Raw genomic sequence first — 17,808 nt, forward strand, 5'->3', positions numbered from 1 at the left:
GAGTGTCCTTGGTGAAGGGGACCCCGAGGAGGCCCCAGAGGCCACTGCCTCAGGGCAGGGGGGAGCTGGGGCCCAGGCCCTTCTGCATTCCCTCTGTGTCCACAAAGACTCTGGGACTGCTGAGGTCGCCTGGTCTACCTCGCGCTCTGACAAGGGCTCACCCACTGGTCAGAAAGGAAAGCCTTCTTTAGAGGGTCCAGCGGGCCTGGGAGGAGAAGGAGGGCTAAGCGTAAGACAAAGTGCTGCTCTGTACTGAGTGCCGGGGTGGCAGAAACAAGCAGACAAGGCAGGGCCTGCCCCCAGGATGCTTACATTCTGAGAAGAGAGCCAGCACCGAAAGGGGATCTTGGAGGTGGAAGGAAGCTGGGGACGGGGAAGGCAAATCCCAGTCATCCCGGGCACAGGGGAAGGGAAGGGAGCCAGGAGAGCGGAGTTTCAGGTGTCTCAAGTGGAAAGGGGAGGGCCAGGAGGAGGAAGAGCCTGGAGAATCAGTGGAGGCGCGATTCTCTTTGAGTCCTCAACTTCTTTCTGAGCCCAGCTCAAAGGCCACCTCCGCACCCGCACATGGACACGTGTCCCTCTGGCCTGAACACGAGGCCTGGGGATGAGAGCTGGGGCCCCGGCTGTTATCTCTCTCTCCCTCTCAACATGCCCTCACGTTTCTGTAGCCCCTTGGTGGAACGGAAGCTTCTTGTGGGCTGAAATATTTCTTTTTTTGTCGTTGTATCCTCAGCGCTTGGCACAGTCTGGCTCATAGTAGGCACTTAATATGTGGGTCTTGAATTATACAGGGCTGGTCTTTCACGATGGAATCAGTTGAAAACCTTTGATGAGGAAGAAGTTAAGGTGGGGGAGCAGGTGGGGGCCACCATCCCATCAGGGGATTGCTTTGGTTTATGGAACTGGGAGCATTTTTGCAACATGTACTGGGGTCTTTCCATGATTATTTACAGTGCTTAGCACATAGTAGGGGCTTAATAAATGCTTGTTGATTGATTGATTGATGGTTACCACATGCTGCCCACCGGAACCTGTCCTGAATCTAGATCCCCTCTCTTTGTGTCCACTTTGGGATCCTGTGGGTCACAAAGCTGGGCCACAATGTTTATTACCCTTCACCTAAAGGTCACTGGGGAGAGATGATTCCCCCCTGGAAAAATGGAGCCGAACTAGACTCTGGGACACGTTCCTTTTCCTGTTCATTCATTCATTTGTTCCCTTTTTTGTACCAGGCCGGGGTCAGGGATACAAAAACAGAATGATCTTTTCCCTTAAGGGGTTTTAGTGACCTGTCCAGGGTCCCAGAGAATGTGTCTCAGGTGCTACTGGAACCTCGGAGGCTGGCTCTCTAATCCACGATACCTCTGTGTGTATATACACACATATGTATGTACTTATATGTACACAGGGTGTATGTATCTGTTCTTATATATGTATGCGTGCATGTGTATTCACAACCACTTACACAGCCCCTGTATCCCTTGGCCCAGAATGACTTTCTAAAGCACTCGGGGCTTGAACGAGGAGGTGAGGGGATGGGGTAGGGGGTGGGAGGAGCTGTGTTTCTAGGAGCAGGGCACCCACAGCCCTCTGACAGTGAAGGGAAAAGTCATTTCTACTTATCTGACATGTAGTGCAAATATGCCTCAGCCTGAAAATGAGTTAAGTTTGAGGTTCAGATTTTGTAAAGTGAAATTCTGTAACATAAATGGGCTTATATGAATGGTGACCATCTTCCCCCCATCCCTCAGCCTACCCTGCCCCAAGCCCTAGGTTATCTGTAGTGAACTTTTCTACAGTATGGCCCCTCTAAGGTTTAACCTGCTCATCACCATCACACACCGTGCCTCTTTTGACACTGCACTGTCCCTGTTAATGCTCAGTCCCCTATTTATCCCAGCAAGAACTGAAAGGGAAAGGGAATTGAAGCTCCTGTCCCCAAACTCGGGGTAATTTTGCAGGAGAGATTTATTAAAATGAAGTAGTAAACCCTTCTCCGGCTCTCTGAGGAATATATGAACCAAATGGACACTGTAGAAGGAGAGAGATTTCCTAAGGCTGAGTGGTGCTGCTGGCTTGCCCTCCTGAGCCTAGAATGGAGCAGGAGAAAGGAGCTGCATAGCTGGTGATAAGGCAGGAGGGGGTGAGATAGGCGGGTCCCCCCAGGCCCTCCCAGATTAGGTCTTCCGCTTCATTATTGGTTTGAAGCAAAGCCATTCTATTCTTCTCATCCAAATTCATTTATTCAGCATCTATGAGGTGCAGGACACTGTGCCCAGTGCGGAGCACACAGAGACAAAGTGGAAGGCAGATAAAACATAGATAAGTAAACAGAAGCTAGTTTGGACAGGGTGATAACCATTGGGGGTGCTGGGAATAGGGAAAGCACTTGGTTGGGTGGGTGGTACCTAGGATGTCCGGTGCACTGCTCTTTCCAAATGTGGGTTATTGTGGACTGGGGAGGCAGGTGCCTTCTTTCCCACCCCCCTGCAACCTGGAGTCCCCTTCGTGGAAACTGGGGAAATACGGGGATGGGTTGGAAGAAGCAACCAAACTTTCCTCCCTTCCCCACCCCTCTGTACATCCACTTGGGTCTGGCTGGCCAGTGCATCCTCACTCTCTCTCTCTCTATGCCCTGTTGCTCCACAGTGATGAGCAAGTCACACTCTCAGCTTCCCAAGATGCTGTCTTTGGACAGCTGCTAGCCTAGCTTCCCTTTCTCTCTCTGACCCTCAGTCTCCCCCTCCCTCTTTCTCTTGGGCTCTGCTCCTCTTGAGTCTGTCCATCTACCTGAGCCTGGGACGGGATGGTGGGGACCCCGCTGATTGGATGCCCCATTTCTTCCAGGCCTCAGGGAACGCTGGCAGTCTTGACCGGATCCCTCCCCTCTTCTCCCCCATTCTCTGCTTAGACAGAGGCAGCCCACACACCAGGACCACAGCGGGGAGTGGAGGGGAGGCTGGGCTGGGCCTGGCCAGGGAATGCTGGCTTGGGTTGACCTGGCGTGCTCCGAAGGCAATTAGCCTGACAGATTTAGTGCTCCCGTTGGGATGCTGGTGGGGCCAGGCGGCCTCCAACACAGCCCTGTGCTGGCCTAGGGTGTGACTGGCTCCCCCTCCTTCCGAGAAACGGGGAGCAATTCTGTCAGATGCTTTTCATTGAATGGAGCCCTGCATGATCTCCAGGATGGGATGTGAGGGGTCACCTCTGGAAGTCCCTTTCTCAGGAAGGAGGAAGAGCTCTGGGCTGAGGCCCTGGACTTTGGTCCCAAGGCCTGGATCTCCGATTCCTTCTTGGGATAAGGAGGGCGTTGGATGACATCATCTCCAAGGCCTCTTCCAGAACAACCTTCTCTGACTTTCTGACTCCTGAGCTGGGGCTTGGCCAGGTGAGAGTGAGTTAACTGTGGGCACAGAAGAAGGTGACTTGGACCAGAGCTCCTTGTAGTCTTTCCCATCAGACCAGATGCTCCTAAAGGAAGGGCTGAATCTCCCACGTTAAACCAGGACATCCCTGAGGGCAGGTTCTTTGTCTCCCCCATCAGAACACGGGCTCCCTGCAGGTGGTAGCTGGGCCTTCCCACCAGACCAAGAGCTTCCTGAGAGGAGACACCATATTTCTTCCTAGTTGGTGGTGATTAGTTGTATCAATATAACAAGTCTTTATTGAGCACCTACTATATGCTTGGTGCTGTGGAAGAGGAAAAGAGAAGTGATTTTTCATCTCCTCTCCTTGGGAAATCTCACATTTGGGGCAGTGAGACTCCATGAAGCAATAGGGACCAATGCCAGGCCGTGCTGAGTTGTGTGGTTCAGGGGAGAGCTATTGGGTGTCGGAAGAGAGAGAGAATCCTTTGGATTGGACCGATGAGAGAAGATTTCTTGGAAGTGGGACTTAGGTTGGGCCTGGAAAGATGAGTAAGGCTTTGGGCAGGCAGAAAGGAAGGCCAATCCCAAAGCAAAAGCCTGGAGGGAGGGAATGAATGTGTTCCCTGGGGTAGTGAGGGGACCTACCTGCCTGAGGTGAGGAGTTTGTGTGAGGCTGTGAAAGGAGGCTGGTGTTGGATTGTGTGCATGTGTGTGTGTGTGTGTGTGTGGGGAGGCCTTTGATGCAAAGCTGAAAACTTTGCCTTTTCTTCTTGCAGTAGGTAATAGGTTACTATCGAAGGCTTTTGAGCAGGAGAGCAACACAACAAAAGAGGTCCTAGTCAGGGGTTGGAGTAGGATGATGGGGCCGGAGTAATGTGGGAAGAACGTGGAGGCAATGGACTCGGGGTCAGGAGACTGGCCTTGTCTTTGGGAGTTGGTCTGTCCCTGGGGGGCTCAGCATGTCTCAGGTGCACCGACTCTCCTCCTTCCCCTAGGGCGGTGTATTGGATGACAAGAGTGAAGATTCCAAGTCAGTCTCCACCTTGAGTTTTGGCGTCAACAGGCCCACCATTTCCTGCATCTTTGACTGTAAGTGGTCTTGGGTCATGTGTCCAGTGAAAGGGAAGGGAGGGCAGGGGCTGTGATGGGGACCTTGTGTTTGTGTTTCTGTCAGTACCTGGATGTGGATGGATGTGCCCTGAGTTTTTGTGTCCCTGTAGATGTATATGAGTGAGAGTGTCTGCGTGTATCTGTGTGTATGTGGATAATTATGACTTTGTCTGTAGGTCTTTGTGTGTGTATGTGAGTGTGAAGTGGATGACTGTGTCTCTATGTCTTGTATTTGTGTATCTTTATGTATCTGTATGTACATATGTGGATGTGCATTTATATGAATCTGAGTTTGTTTATCTTGTGTATAATAACATCTGACTTTTTAGAGGGCTGTAAGGTTTGCAAGACACTTCAGAGACATTCTCTTTACCCTGGCCAGCCATGGCACTTCCTACCTCTATCAAGAGAATCTTGGGATTCTAGAATATTAGAGACCTGGAAGGGGCCCCTGAGTCCAACCTGAGTCCACCTCTCACTTCCCAAGCCCTCTGAACTTGAGTCCGGCAGCCATACCCAGGTGCTCACCCTAGTTTTCCTCTCTTTCCCCTTCCATGAAGATGGGAACCGCTATCATCTCCGCTGCTACATGTACCAGGCACGAGACCTGCCCGCCATGGACAAGGACAGCTTTTCTGGTATGTACATGTGTACAGGCCTACCTTGGGGATATGGCGACAGGGGATGTGGGAAGAGAAATCGTTCTGTGAGATGTCTTCTTGGATAGTAAATGACAGAGGTCTAATATGTTGGACCTCTTTCCTTAAGACAAGTCCTGGGAAATCTCCTTTTTTTGAGAGGGAAGGAAACAAGACATATGTTTCTTTAGGTCCAGCCTAATTTCTTTCAGGCCCTGGCCTAATCTTTGGGATTGCTTTCGGCCTAAAAATTTGGGGTTTGTGGGCATTTGTTTCTTCCTGGAGGTCATGCCCTTGCCCCCTAACTTCAAACTGAGTGACCTCATCCTAGGTATCCATGGACTTGTGGGATATGCAGGTGGCTAATAGTAGCCCCTATTTCTCAGGGTTGTTAGGATCAAGTAAAGGACTTTGCAAACCTGAAAACATGCTATGTACATGTTATATACATGCTTGCTATTAGTTATTATGTAGAGGCAAAGATTGCATTGTTTTTCACTTACCATCGAGGGAATAGGTTATAGGGCATAAGTCAGTGCCTTGGGAATAGTAGGCACTTGATAAATGCTAATTAAATAAGTGAATGAATGGATGAATAGGACACAGTATAGACACTGAGAGTCTTGCACATAGTAGGCACTTAGTACATGCTCGTTGAATGAATGAATGAATGTGTAGGACACATACAAAAGTCATGGGCCAGTGATACTGATGACAGAGCCATGCAGATGAGAGGTCCAGCTGAATACAGTAGAGTAAATATGTCTATGAGCTAGGTATTCATCCATCCCTCCATTCATCCATCCATCCATCCACTTGATCTTTTTATTCCTTCAGACTTCTGAGAGGAGTTGGTGAGTTTTTCATGGGGCATGGAATGAGAAAGGGGGCCATTGTCACAGGCAAGAGGAGAGATGGGGAGGAGACACAGGGGAGCAGCCAGCAGGGACTTATGTGGGGCTCTGTCTTGTCTTGAGCTGACTCCAAGAATCCACATCCTTTGCAGGGGCTGGGGCTTTAGCACAGAAGGTGAAAAGAGGGAAGGGGCTGCTGGTCCAGTGGCACAGCCCTCAGGAAGACAGAGTGGGGGGCCCGGAGAGCGCTGGCCTGGAGAAAGTTCAGCCTCAGCTGGAGGAAGTTCCTGGGAGCTGCTGGCTGCGCCTGCCTGCCCTCCCTCCCCTGTCCCTGCGCTGAGCCATATTTCATCAGCCCGGGAACTGTCAGGCTGTGACTGATGATCCCATTAGCCCTCCGCTCTCTTGGCCCTGAGCACGCTCTCCAGCACCCTGGGCACATTTGGAGATTTATGAGCCGTCACCAGGGGTGGTGCGTAAGTGTGTGTGTACGTGTGTGTGTGTGTGTGTGTGTGTGTGTGCATGCTCATTGGAAGGAAGAGAGTAGCCAGGAGTCAGATCGAGTGCGTTGTGAGACATATGGAAAAGTTGGGACCCAGCTTAGTTTTCAAGACTTTGGAGAATCAGTTTGCTCTGTAGGCTGAGTCTCGCCTAAGCCCTGAGCAAGTGGACGAGGCAGCTCATTCCCTTACCCCTCCATGAGCTCAAAGCGACTTCAGCTTGGCCATGGGGAGCACCAGCAGGGCTCGCCTCGGGCAGGAAAGACAGTCTCCTTGGGGAACCAGGGAGAGGCTGCGGGAGCGAGGCAGAGGGACCCGGTCCCTTGGGCTGGGCACAAGCAGGTCACCTGTCTCCTCCATCCCCGTGCTGCTGCCCAGTTGAGGACCAGGCTGTCCTCATTGTCCTCCAGCTTCCAGGCCTGAAAAGGTCCTCTGGAGCTGAGGTCTTCTTGTCTTCCGCCCTAGTCAGACCACGAGTGGAGTGCTGTGGTCAGCATCCCATTTCAGGAAGGATATTGGTAAGCTGGGGAGTGTGCTGAAGAGGGCAGCCAGGATGGGAAAGGGCCTCAAGTCCCCCCTACCATATGAGCAGTGAGGGAAGGAAGCCTGGAGAGGAGAAGGCTTGGGGGTGGGCGTGGGGGTCATGAAGGCTGATACATGGAAGAGGGATTGGCCTTGTTCTGCCTGGCCCCAGAGGACACTACTGGGAGGGGAGTGGGAGGTCGGGGTGGGGTGGATCAGAGGAAATGTCACACTTTCCATTCTGCCCCTTTTGCCCTCCCCCCCAAAATAAACACTCTGCAAACTTTCGGGGGCTTTGCCAAGCAAACTTCCTTGAGGCTCCCTGTCGGGTGTGAATGAAAGAATTGATTGAGTAGCCGCTGGAAAGGAAAGCTGGGGCCAAAAAACCTCCAGTGTTTATTTTCACTCCCAAACACTAAATCAGGGCTGTTTCCCTGCCCCCCCACCCCCAATGAATATGCTCCGAGCTGGGGTGGCTGGGCGGGTGAGCAGGGCCAGGTGGGATTTGCTGATGGAACCTAAGCTTCAGGTGGGAACTTTTTTTTTATCTTAGTGGTGAGGGCATGTTATAGGAGTGAGCTGGGATGAGGCTGTGTCTCCACATGGCCCCTTTGGGGGAGCCCTCAGCCCTTCAAGTGCGGGTGCTGAGGGACGAGTCAGCGACATTGACCTGTGAAATCTGACTCAGGAAAAACTCCAATGTTTCGACCTTCCCGTGCCCTGCCGTGCTCTTCATTGTAGCCCAGCCTAAGCTGGACAGCGTCTCCTTCGAGGACAAGGCAAAGCACCAGCCCAAAGGGAACGAATTCCCCTCGGCCCCCCAAGCCTTGCACTTCCTGCTGCTACTGAATTACATCTTCCCCATGAGCATGGCACTCGGTCCTTAAGTGTCTTGGTTTAAAAGGAGGGCATTTCATCATCCCTTCCCTTCCAACCCTCAGTCAGAAGCCCTAGAAGTGGACGTAGGTGAGGGGCTGGTCCATGGGACATAGTGGAAGGTCCTGGGTTCGTGTCCCAACTCTACCAGTGTGTCACATGGCCTTGGGCAAGGTCCCCAACCTCTGTGAGCTTCAGTTTCTCCATCTGTCTTTGGGGAAGATTAATGCTGACCTGGCTTACCTTGGGGGGATGTTGGGAAATCTCTTTGGGACCTCAATATCATCATACAACTGTAAGACCTTGACTGAGTCCCCTAACTTGCAGTTTACTCTGGGGTAAAATTAGGGGGATGGGCTAGATGGCACCTGAGGTCTCTCCCAGCCCTAGATCTGGCATTTCTGTGGCAGTGTTGGAAGAGAAGAGGTCCATCTAACAGAGCATTGAACCCTGGGCTTTGTAAGTCAGGACTTCAGGAAACGTGCCATTTGGAAGTGCCCTTGGCGGGCATCTGGGCCAGCGGTGTCCAAATCAAATAGAAACAGGGTCTGCTCAGTCAAACGTAAGAATTCCCGTGGGCTGCATATTGACTTAGAAAACCACATATGTCTATATATTTCTTCTTTTATTAATATATCAACACGTTAAATTCAGATGGGAGCGGCATTTTCATCTGTTTCTGACCACATTTGGGGGGCCTCGTGCAGCCTCTGACACGTCTGAGTCTGGCCAACCTGTATTTGTACAAGAATAAAATCTACAATGTCTCTAGCCACTGCTTGGAGACCTGTAGTGATGGGAAGCTCACTACCTCCCAAAGTGGCCCAGGCCACATTAGGATAGCTGTCAGTGATAGGACTAAAACCTGCCTCTCAGGACATAGCTCCCAGACCTGCCCTCTGGAGCTGGGAAGGAGAGAGCCGAAGTCAAGGTTATCCTTTTCAGTTTAGTGTATTACCCCTGGGCAGCCTGAAGGTCAACATCTGGCCTTCTGAGCGTTTGCTTCCATTTCCCCCAACTCAGAGGAATGCCACTGAGGCACGGTGGGGAGAGGGCTGGTCTCCGAGAAGGAAGACCTGGGCTCCAGACCTGCTTCTATCCCATACTGCCTGGGGGACCCTGGGGAAGTGCTCTGTGGTCACTTCTTTCAGACTTGAAGTTGTAGACAGGTTGGCGTTCTGCCTGAGAGGAGGGCCTTGCCAGGTGGATGGAATCACAGGTTGGACCAGTCAGGGAAGTCCCGGGCCAGGTGGCTCTGCATAGGCTGGTTCCGGGCAGCAGTCTGAGGAGTGATGCTGGCCGTGGGAGCCGGGGAAGACCCCAAGGCGACCTGGAGGCTTTCTCCCTCTTTCCTCTCTCCTCTCTCCTCTCCCCCACCTCCTTAGAGGCTCCTCCTTTCCTGCTTTTCCAAAAGAAGTAAAAACAATACCTTGCATTGCTCTAGGGCATTGGCGGGGGTCATCGGAACATAGGTTCAGAGCCGCAAGAGACATCGACGACCATCTCATCCCATCTCATCCCTTCCTTTCACTTTTGAGGAAACTGACCCCTGGACGAGTGTCCCGTGTCACGTATGTGATAAGTAGTAGAATGCATTTTCCCAAGGACGATAGCAGGCACTTAGCTTCGTGCCCGGCACGCAGTAGGGACATAATATATGTTTACTGACTGACTGACCGACCGAGGCTCAGCTACCTGCTGGTTAGTGTTAGTACGTGAACCCAGGTCTCCTGCCAAGTCCAAGGGTCTTTCCACTCCACCAGGTTCGGCTGCCTTCCTGAAGGAGGCAAGGCGGCTCTTTTCTGGATTTCTCTTCCCGACCCTCCCCCCTTCCTCCCCTCCAAACACTTTGGGGGGAAAACCCAGGGCAGCCGTGAACAATGCAGCAGTGTCTGCTCGCCACAATGCCTTTGTTGTGTGTGCGCGTGTCTGTGTGTGTGCGCGCGCGTTTCCCCCTCCCGGGGGTGCAGGCGTGCGTGCATGTGCGTGTATGGATTTTTTTTAAAAGGCCCGCTTCCCAAGCGTTCCCCTCTCTGCCCCGGCCCATGGGGCAGCTGGAGGGGAGTCGGGGTGGGGGTCCAGCAGCAGCCCGGGCCCCACCGCTACAATGCCCAATTGTGGTCTTTGTTGAAACGCTGGCGGGACTGGGGGCCTCCCGCTTATAAAAATAAAGCATCGGGGAAGGAGCGGGGGGCTGGAACAAAAGGGGCTTTTTGGAGGGGCGGCCTTTAATATACTGTGGCTCTATTTATCCGAATGTGGGCTCCCTTCCCTTCCTGGAATCAGGGAGAGGTTCTCTGCCGAGCATGGAGCTGATGATATCACGGCCAGACGGGGCTTCATTAAGCGCACAGACGCCGCTGGGCCGGGCCAGGGGGAGCGAGGCAAGGGCCTGGGTCCAAGCTCCAGCCGCAGCCGATGCTCGGGACTCCCCACTGTGTGTGTGCGTGCGTGCGTGCATGCTCGTGTGGATGTGTGCGTGCATTGGTGTGTGCGCGCTTGGACATGTGCACATGCCTGAGTGCAGTGCGCACACGTGCGTGTATGCATTGCTGTGTGAGTGCTTGCACACATACATTTGTGTGCGTGCTTGTGTGAGCGTGTGTGTGCATGTGTGTGTGTGAGTATGGCTGTAGGGAAGGTGGTCCTAGCCAAGGCTAAGGGGGCTTGGCTCTGGTCTGGCCCTGGGTAGAGTTCATCCTGCCTTTCCCCATCACATAATCCACTTAATGCCTTCTCCTGCTCCAGAACCCAGATCATTAATATATGTATATATATGTATATATGTATATGTATATATATATATATATATGGATAGATACCAGCATGTGTATAGTTAGATACCAGCATGTATGTGTATATATATATATACACATATGTATATATATATATATATGTATGAATAGTTAGATACCAGCATAGGTAGGCAGCTAGTGGATAGAGTGGGGAGCTTAGAGTCAAGAAGATTAGAGTTCAAATCCTGCCTCCAACATTTACCAGCTGTGTGACCCTAAGCAAGTCACTTAACCTCTCTCTGCCTCAGTTTCCTCATCAACAAAATGAGGATGATAATAGCGCCTCTCAGGTTGTTGCAAAGATCAAATGACAATATTTGTTTTGTGGACCAATTTTAAAACAATCGTTCTTTTCCAGTTTTAACATTTGTTTTTTAAAATTTAAGTTCTAATTTCTTTCTCTTCCTCTTTCTCCTCCCCTCCTCATTGAGAAGGCAAGCAATTTGATATAGGTCATACATGTGCAATCATGCAAAACATATTTCCACATTAGCCATGTTGTAAAAGAAAACAGAACAAAGAATCCCCAGAATAATAAAGTATAAAAAAAAAAAAGATGCTTCAATCTGCATCCAGACTCCATCAGTTCTTTCACTGAAGATGGATGGCATTTTTCATCGTAAGTCCTTCAGAATTGTGTTAGATCACTATATTGATGAGAAGAGCTAAGTCATTCACAGCTGATCATGATACAATGTTGTTGTCACTTCATACAATGTTCTGGTTCTGCTCACCTCACTTTGCATCAGTTCATGGAAGTCTTTCCGGTTTTTCTGAAAGCATCCTGCTTATCATTTCTTATAGCACAATAGTATTCCATTACATTCATATACCACAATAGTATTCCATTACATTCATATACCACCACTTTATTTACCACCACCACCTCAACTGATGTGCATTCCCTCAATTTCCAATTCTTGCTACCACAAAAAGAGCTGCTGTAGATATTGTTGTACATACAGGTCATTTCACTTTTTAAAAAAAATCTCTTTGGGATACAGACCCAGTAGTGGTATTACTGAGGCAAAGGGTATGCACAGTTTTATAGCCATTTGGGCATAGTTCCAAACGGATCTCCTGAATGATTGGATCAGTTCACAATTCTACCAACAATGCATTGGTGTCCCTATTTTTTCACGTCCCCTCTGACATTTGTCATTTTCCTTTTCTGTCATATTAGCTGATCTGAAAGGTGTGGGTTGGCACCTCAGAGTTGTTTTAATTTGCATTTCTCTAACCAATAGTGATTTGGAGCATTTTTTTCATGTGACTACAGATAGCTTTGATTTCATCTGAAAACTGCCTGTTCATATCCTTTGACCATTTATCAATTGGAGAATGACTTGTATTCTTATAAATTTGACTCAGTTCTCTATATATTTAAGGAATGAGGCCTTTATCAGAGACACACTGTAATTTTTTTTTATTTTTTATGATTACTGTGTATTTCCTTCCATCCTATTTTCCTCCTGTTTCCTTTGATCTTTCTCCTTTCACCCTGTCCCTCCTCAAAAGTATCTTGCTTCTGAGTACTACCTTCCCCAATCCACCCTCCTTTCTATTATGCCCCACCCCCGCAACACACACCTTCCCTTTCTGTTTCCCTGTAGGGTAAGATAGATTTCTGTACCTAAATGTGTATGTTATTCCTTCTTTGAATAAATTCTGATGAGAGTAAGGTTCAGCTGTTGTCTGCCACCTCCATCTTCTCCTCAAATGTAAAAGCTTTTTTACGCCTCTTTTATGTGAGATAATTTACCATCTTCTACCTCTCCCTTTCCCCTTCTCCCAGTGCATTCTTCTTTCTCATCCCTTAATTTTATTTTTTTAGACATCATCCCATCATAGTCAACTCACCCCTGTACCCTCTGTCTATATATACTCTTAATTGCCCTAATAATGACAAAGTTCTTAGGAGTTACAAGTATCATCTTCTCATTTGAATTCTTTATGATTTCTTTTTCCTGTTTTTTCCTGTTTACCTTTTTATGCTTCTTTTGAGTCTTATATTTGAGAGTCAGATTTTCTATTCAGCTCTGGTCTTTTCATCAAAAATGCTTGAAAGCCCTTTATTTCATTAAATATCCATTTCCTACCCGGAAGGATTATACCCAATTTTGCTGAGTAAGTGATCCCTGGTTGTAATCCTAGCTCCTTTACCCTCTGGAATGTCACATCCCAAGCCCTCCTCTCTCTTTTAATGTAGGAGCTGCTAAATCTTGTGTTATCCTGACTGTGGTTCCACAATATTTGGATTATTTCTTTCTGGCTGCTTACAGTATTTTCTCCTTGACCTGGGAGCTATGGAATTTGGCTATAATATTCCTATAAAATAAAATTATAATAAAATTTTCATTTTAGGATCTCTTTCAGGAGGTGATTGGTGGATTCTTTCAATTTCTATTTTGCCCTCTGGTTCTATGATAGGGCAACTTTCTTTGATAGTTTCTTGAAAAATGATGTCTAGGCTCTTTTTTTTTTTATCATGTCTTTCAAGTAGTCCAATAATTCTTAAATGATCTCTCCTCAATCTATTTTCCAGGTCAATTGTTTTTCCAATGAGATATTACACATTTTCTTCTATTTTTTCATAATTTTGTTTTATTGTTTCTTGATATCTCATGGAATCATTGGCTTCCACTTGCCTATTCAATTTTTTAAGGAATTATTCTCTTCAGTGAGCTTTTGCACCTCTTTATCCATTTGGCCAATTCTACTTTTTAAGGTGGTCTTCTCTTCATTGGATTTTTATGCCTCTTTTGCCATTTGACCTATTCTGTTTTTTAAGATGTTATTTTCTTCAGTATTTATTTGTACCTCCTTCACCAAACTGTTGATTCTGTTTTCATGATTATCTCGCATCACTAATTTCTTTTCCCAATTTCCCTCTACTCATATTTGATTTTTAAAATCCTTTTTGAGCTCTTCCAAAAGTTCTTTTTCTGAGGCCTGAGACCAATTTACTTTTTTCTTTGAGGCTCTGGGTATAGCTGTCTTGACACTGTTGTCTTCTTCTGAACTTGTATTTTGATCTTCCTTGTCACCATAGTAACTTTCTATAGTCAGGTTATTTTTATTGTTGTTTGCTCATTTTTGAGCCTATTTCTTGACTTTTAACTTTATGTTAAAGTTGGACTCTGCTCCTGGGGTGGCGGGGGTACTGTGCCAAGCCTCAGGTTTTTTTGTGCTGCTATTTTCAGAGCAAATTCTGGGGGTTTGTAAGTTTCCAGTTCTTCCAAGGTGGTATGATCTAAGGAGAGGTGTGGTCACTACTCTCCTGGCCTGTGCTCTGGTCTGTGAGTGACAAGCACTCTTTTCTACCCTGGAACTGTGACCAGGGCCCCTGCTCCTGCTAGTGCTCATCCTTACCCTGGGGTTGTGATCTAGAGCCATGTATGAGCAACACAACAGAGTTCTGCTCCCAGTCCCAGCACAGTCCCCTGTAATCTCCTTCTGACCAGTTGTCCAACCCACTCACCATCTGTGGGCCAAGAGCTCTGGAAGCTACCACCCCTGATTCAGTCACCCTCAAAGCCTGGCTTGCCAGGAAAGGCCTGGGCTGGGCTGGACTGCGGTTAACTCACCCAGTGAGACAGACCTTTCCTGCTGACCTTCTGAGTTGTCTTGGGTTGGAAAATTGTTGCACCCCATCCTTCTCTAGGTTCTGCTGCTCCAGAATTCATTTTGAGGTGTTGTTTTAAAGTTATTAAGAGGGGAGAGCACAGGTGAGTCTCTGCCTTTCCTCTGCCATCTTGGCTCTGTTCCCTGTTTTGTGGACCTTAAAGCCCTACATCAGTGTTAATGATTATTATTATGGATTGATAAAGCCTATATTATGCACTCACAATGTGCCAGGCATTGTGCTGAACACTGAGAAATACAAGCAAAAAAGACCTGTTTTAATTGGTGTGGGGGAGACAACATAGAAAGGAGGACTAGAGAGTGTGTGTGGGATGAGAGGGGAAGGGTTCCCATTGTTCCTTTGTTTATCTGGAAGATGTAAAATCCTGCCTCAGACACTCATTAGCTATGTGACTCTGGACAAGCCAATTAACCTCTGTCTGCCTCAGTTTCCTCATCTACAAAATGGGGCCAGTAATAGTACTTACCTCGCAAGGTTGTTGTGAAGAACAAAAGAGATCATATTTGCAAAGTGCGTTATAAATCTTAGAGCATGATATAAATGCTAGTGATTACTATTTGTGTTAGAAGACGCTAACGCTGCTCTTGGCCAGGTCTAAGGTTGTAGGCATCTCTTACCCTGCCTGGGTCTGTGCCTTGGAGGCTAAGCCAGGAGTCAGAATGTCATGGGATGCTGGAAGATTCATCCAATCCAACCCTCTCATTTTACAGATGAGGACAGTGGGGCCCAGAGAGGTCAAGAAACTTCTCCAAGGTCACACAAGTAGTTAGTAAATAGAGCCAGGCCTGAAACTCCACGGCCAGTGTCCTCTTCATTAATCTGATCTCTCTCCAGAAGACCTGACCACTCCTCCTCCCCGCCTTATCCCCACGATCTGAGAAAGGACAAATGGGCAGCCCCATCCACCTTCCTCAGAACATGCCCTATCCCCTAGGGCAAACATTCAAGGCTGTTTTCAGTTCATGGGAGATCTAGTCCCCAAATCCTGCTCTTTCCCTCAGCTCTTCCTGGGTGGTCCCGAGTGAGGAAGTCACTTCCTTTTCTTTCCCCTAAAATTCCTCTCCTAACTTTCAGTTATCCTTCACTGGCCTCAAAGCTGCCTTCTCTGTTCATTGAGCACCTCTCAGACTCTTGCCCCTGGAGTCCAGCTATGACCATGCGCCCCTTTCTCTCTGCTGGACTCAATGGACCTCATCCCTCAGCACGTGCTCTTTGATCCAGTGATGCTGACCTGCTGGGTGTTCCCTGGAGGAGACGCCCCATCTCTCATCTCTGGGCATTCTGTCTGGCCGTGCCTGGAACGCTCTCCCTCCTCATTCCCCCCTGGCTTCCTTACAGGCTCTCCTGGAAGCTTTTCCCCATCCCCTTCAACTCTAGCGCCTTCTCTCTCTGGATTATTTCCAATTTGTATCATCACTAGCTTGTTTGTTCATAGCTGCTTGCCTGGCCATCTTCTCCACTAGACTGTGAGCTCCTTGAGGGCAGGGACTGTCTTTTACTTTTCTTCTTATTCTCAGTGCCTGGCACACAGTAGGTGCTTAATACATGCTTCTTGACACTCAGCTGTGGCTCTAGGAGCCAAGCTGGGGTCTTGATGTCTTGCATCAGTATCCCCAGGCAGAACTATGGCCAGGAATTCTTGGATCTGGATAAATTAGTTGAACAGAATTTGGTAGTGATGGGTACAGTGTCCTGGAATGGTGCAGAATACTGGCGAGGTGGTGGCCCATCTCCAGAGAGGCTAACCTTGCTCTTTACCTAGGAACCCTTGTCCCCTGGGAGGAGGGGGAAAGGGGAAGCAGTAGGTAGTGGGGTACAGCAGGGGAGGAAGTAAGTTGTGCCTGAATAAAAAGATGCCTTGGTAAAAGGGTCTTGGGGGGGAGCTGCCTGGTGGACCACAGCCTGGTCACCCCATCCTCATTCTGACATCCTGTCTGTATCACATCAACTACTTCCAAGGACCAGAATCTGAGTCTTCTCCCCATTTGGAGATGAACTCCTTACTGGACTGCCCATTGAGGTCTTCAGTGCTTTCATTTGCAGAGATGATTGGCTCAGGTGGCCGGCCTCTCCCTCTTCCCCAGGTTCTCTTTAATGAGTCCTGGCGGTCCCCAATGGCTTGACTTCTTTCCACCATGAGTCAGAGATCTGCTTTCTCACAACTTTGTCCTATCTCTTCTTCCTCACTGCCTGACACAGACCCGTATGCCATCGTCTCCTTCCTCCATCAAAGCCAGAAGACGGTGGTGGTGAAGAATGCATTGAATCCCACCTGGGACCAGACGCTCATCTTCTACGAGATTGAGATCTTCGGAGACCCCAAGACTGTCTCAGAGAACCCCCCCAGCATTGTGGTGGAGTTGTACGATCATGACACCTATGTGAGTCTACCTCCCTCTGGCTTTTCCACCCCACCCAAAGGTCCTGTCCGAAGCCCAGAGCATCATGAGGAGGTCCTCGTGATTAGGAAGGAGGTGGTCTGGTGCAGTGACCAGGACCTGACTTAGAGTCAGGAGGGCTTGGTTTTGAATTCTGCCTCTGACTTGGGGCAGATCCTTTTACCTCTTTCCCAGCCTCAGTTTCCTGATTTGTAAAATGGGGGTAATAGTAGCATTTACCTGCCAAGTTTGTTGTTGTGAGGATCAGATGAGAAACTGTTTGTCATTTCTGTATATATCTTCTTACCAAACCCCCTCCCACCTTAGAACTGAGCTCTCCCTGTAATAAAGAAAAATAGTGAAAAAGCGACTCATACAATGACAGCACTTGGCAGTGCATGCGACATTCTGCCCCCATAGGCCCCTACCCTGGTGCTGAGAGGAGGGAGATGTGTCTCTCTGCCTGCTGTCTGGGCTCCGCGTTGGTTTGTGAAGCCAGACTCCTCCACATTTCTCCTAGGGTGCTGATGAGTACCTAGGACGCTGCATCTGCCGACCGAGCCTGCACCGGGCGCCACGGCTGACGTGGTTCCCCATTGTGAGGGGAAACCGGCCTGCTGGGGAGCTGCTTGCAGCCTTTGAACTCATCCAGAGGGAGAAGGTGAGGCACTGGCCATGGGAGAGTGGCAGAGTGGGAGGTGAGATCCTGGGTCCATAGGCTGCGTGCTGAGCGAGTTGGCTGGGTCTGTCCCTAGGGGCCCTGATGTGGCCGAGGGCTCAAGTCATGGTTGCTTTGCTTCCCCTCAGTCAGGAAAGGATACCTGTGTTGCAGCAGAGTGGGCTTTATCAGGGAAGGCTTCTGGGAGGAGGTGTTTTTTGGGTAGCATTTTGAAGAAGGTCAGATAAATAACTCAGCAGAGAGGATTTTTATGGGGAGTTTGGAGGAAGGATTTCATTGGAGGGGGGAACTTGGGAGAAGCATCTCATAGCCCCACTTTATGGAGTGGATAGCAATGACTTTTTCCCCTCCTTTTTCCTGCAGCCGGCAATCCATCACATCCCTGGTTTTGAGGTAGGCGCTGTTCTTTCACTTTCCAAAAAATCTTAGTAGAATGTTAAAA

General features: G+C 49.0%; 1 protein-coding gene across 3 annotated transcripts in view; it reads left to right on the forward strand.

Annotated features, from left to right (window-relative positions):
- Positions 1 to 17,808, forward strand: part of DYSF (dysferlin) — a 231,419-nt gene that overhangs the window by 138,387 nt on the left and 75,224 nt on the right. For all 3 annotated transcript variants that reach the window (XM_027839970.1, XM_027839971.1, XM_027839972.1), the window contains 5 exons: positions 4,364 to 4,457; positions 5,039 to 5,116; positions 16,509 to 16,690; positions 17,208 to 17,348; positions 17,730 to 17,759. In XM_027839970.1, the coding sequence (XP_027695771.1) occupies positions 4,364 to 4,457; positions 5,039 to 5,116; positions 16,509 to 16,690; positions 17,208 to 17,348; positions 17,730 to 17,759 (525 nt within the window). The remainder of the gene's footprint in view (positions 1 to 4,363; positions 4,458 to 5,038; positions 5,117 to 16,508; positions 16,691 to 17,207; positions 17,349 to 17,729; positions 17,760 to 17,808) is intronic.

This window comes from Vombatus ursinus, unplaced genomic scaffold, assembly GCF_900497805.2.
Source record: "Vombatus ursinus unplaced genomic scaffold, bare-nosed wombat genome assembly UNPS02014837.1, whole genome shotgun sequence".
Taxonomy (NCBI): domain Eukaryota; kingdom Metazoa; phylum Chordata; class Mammalia; order Diprotodontia; family Vombatidae; genus Vombatus; species Vombatus ursinus.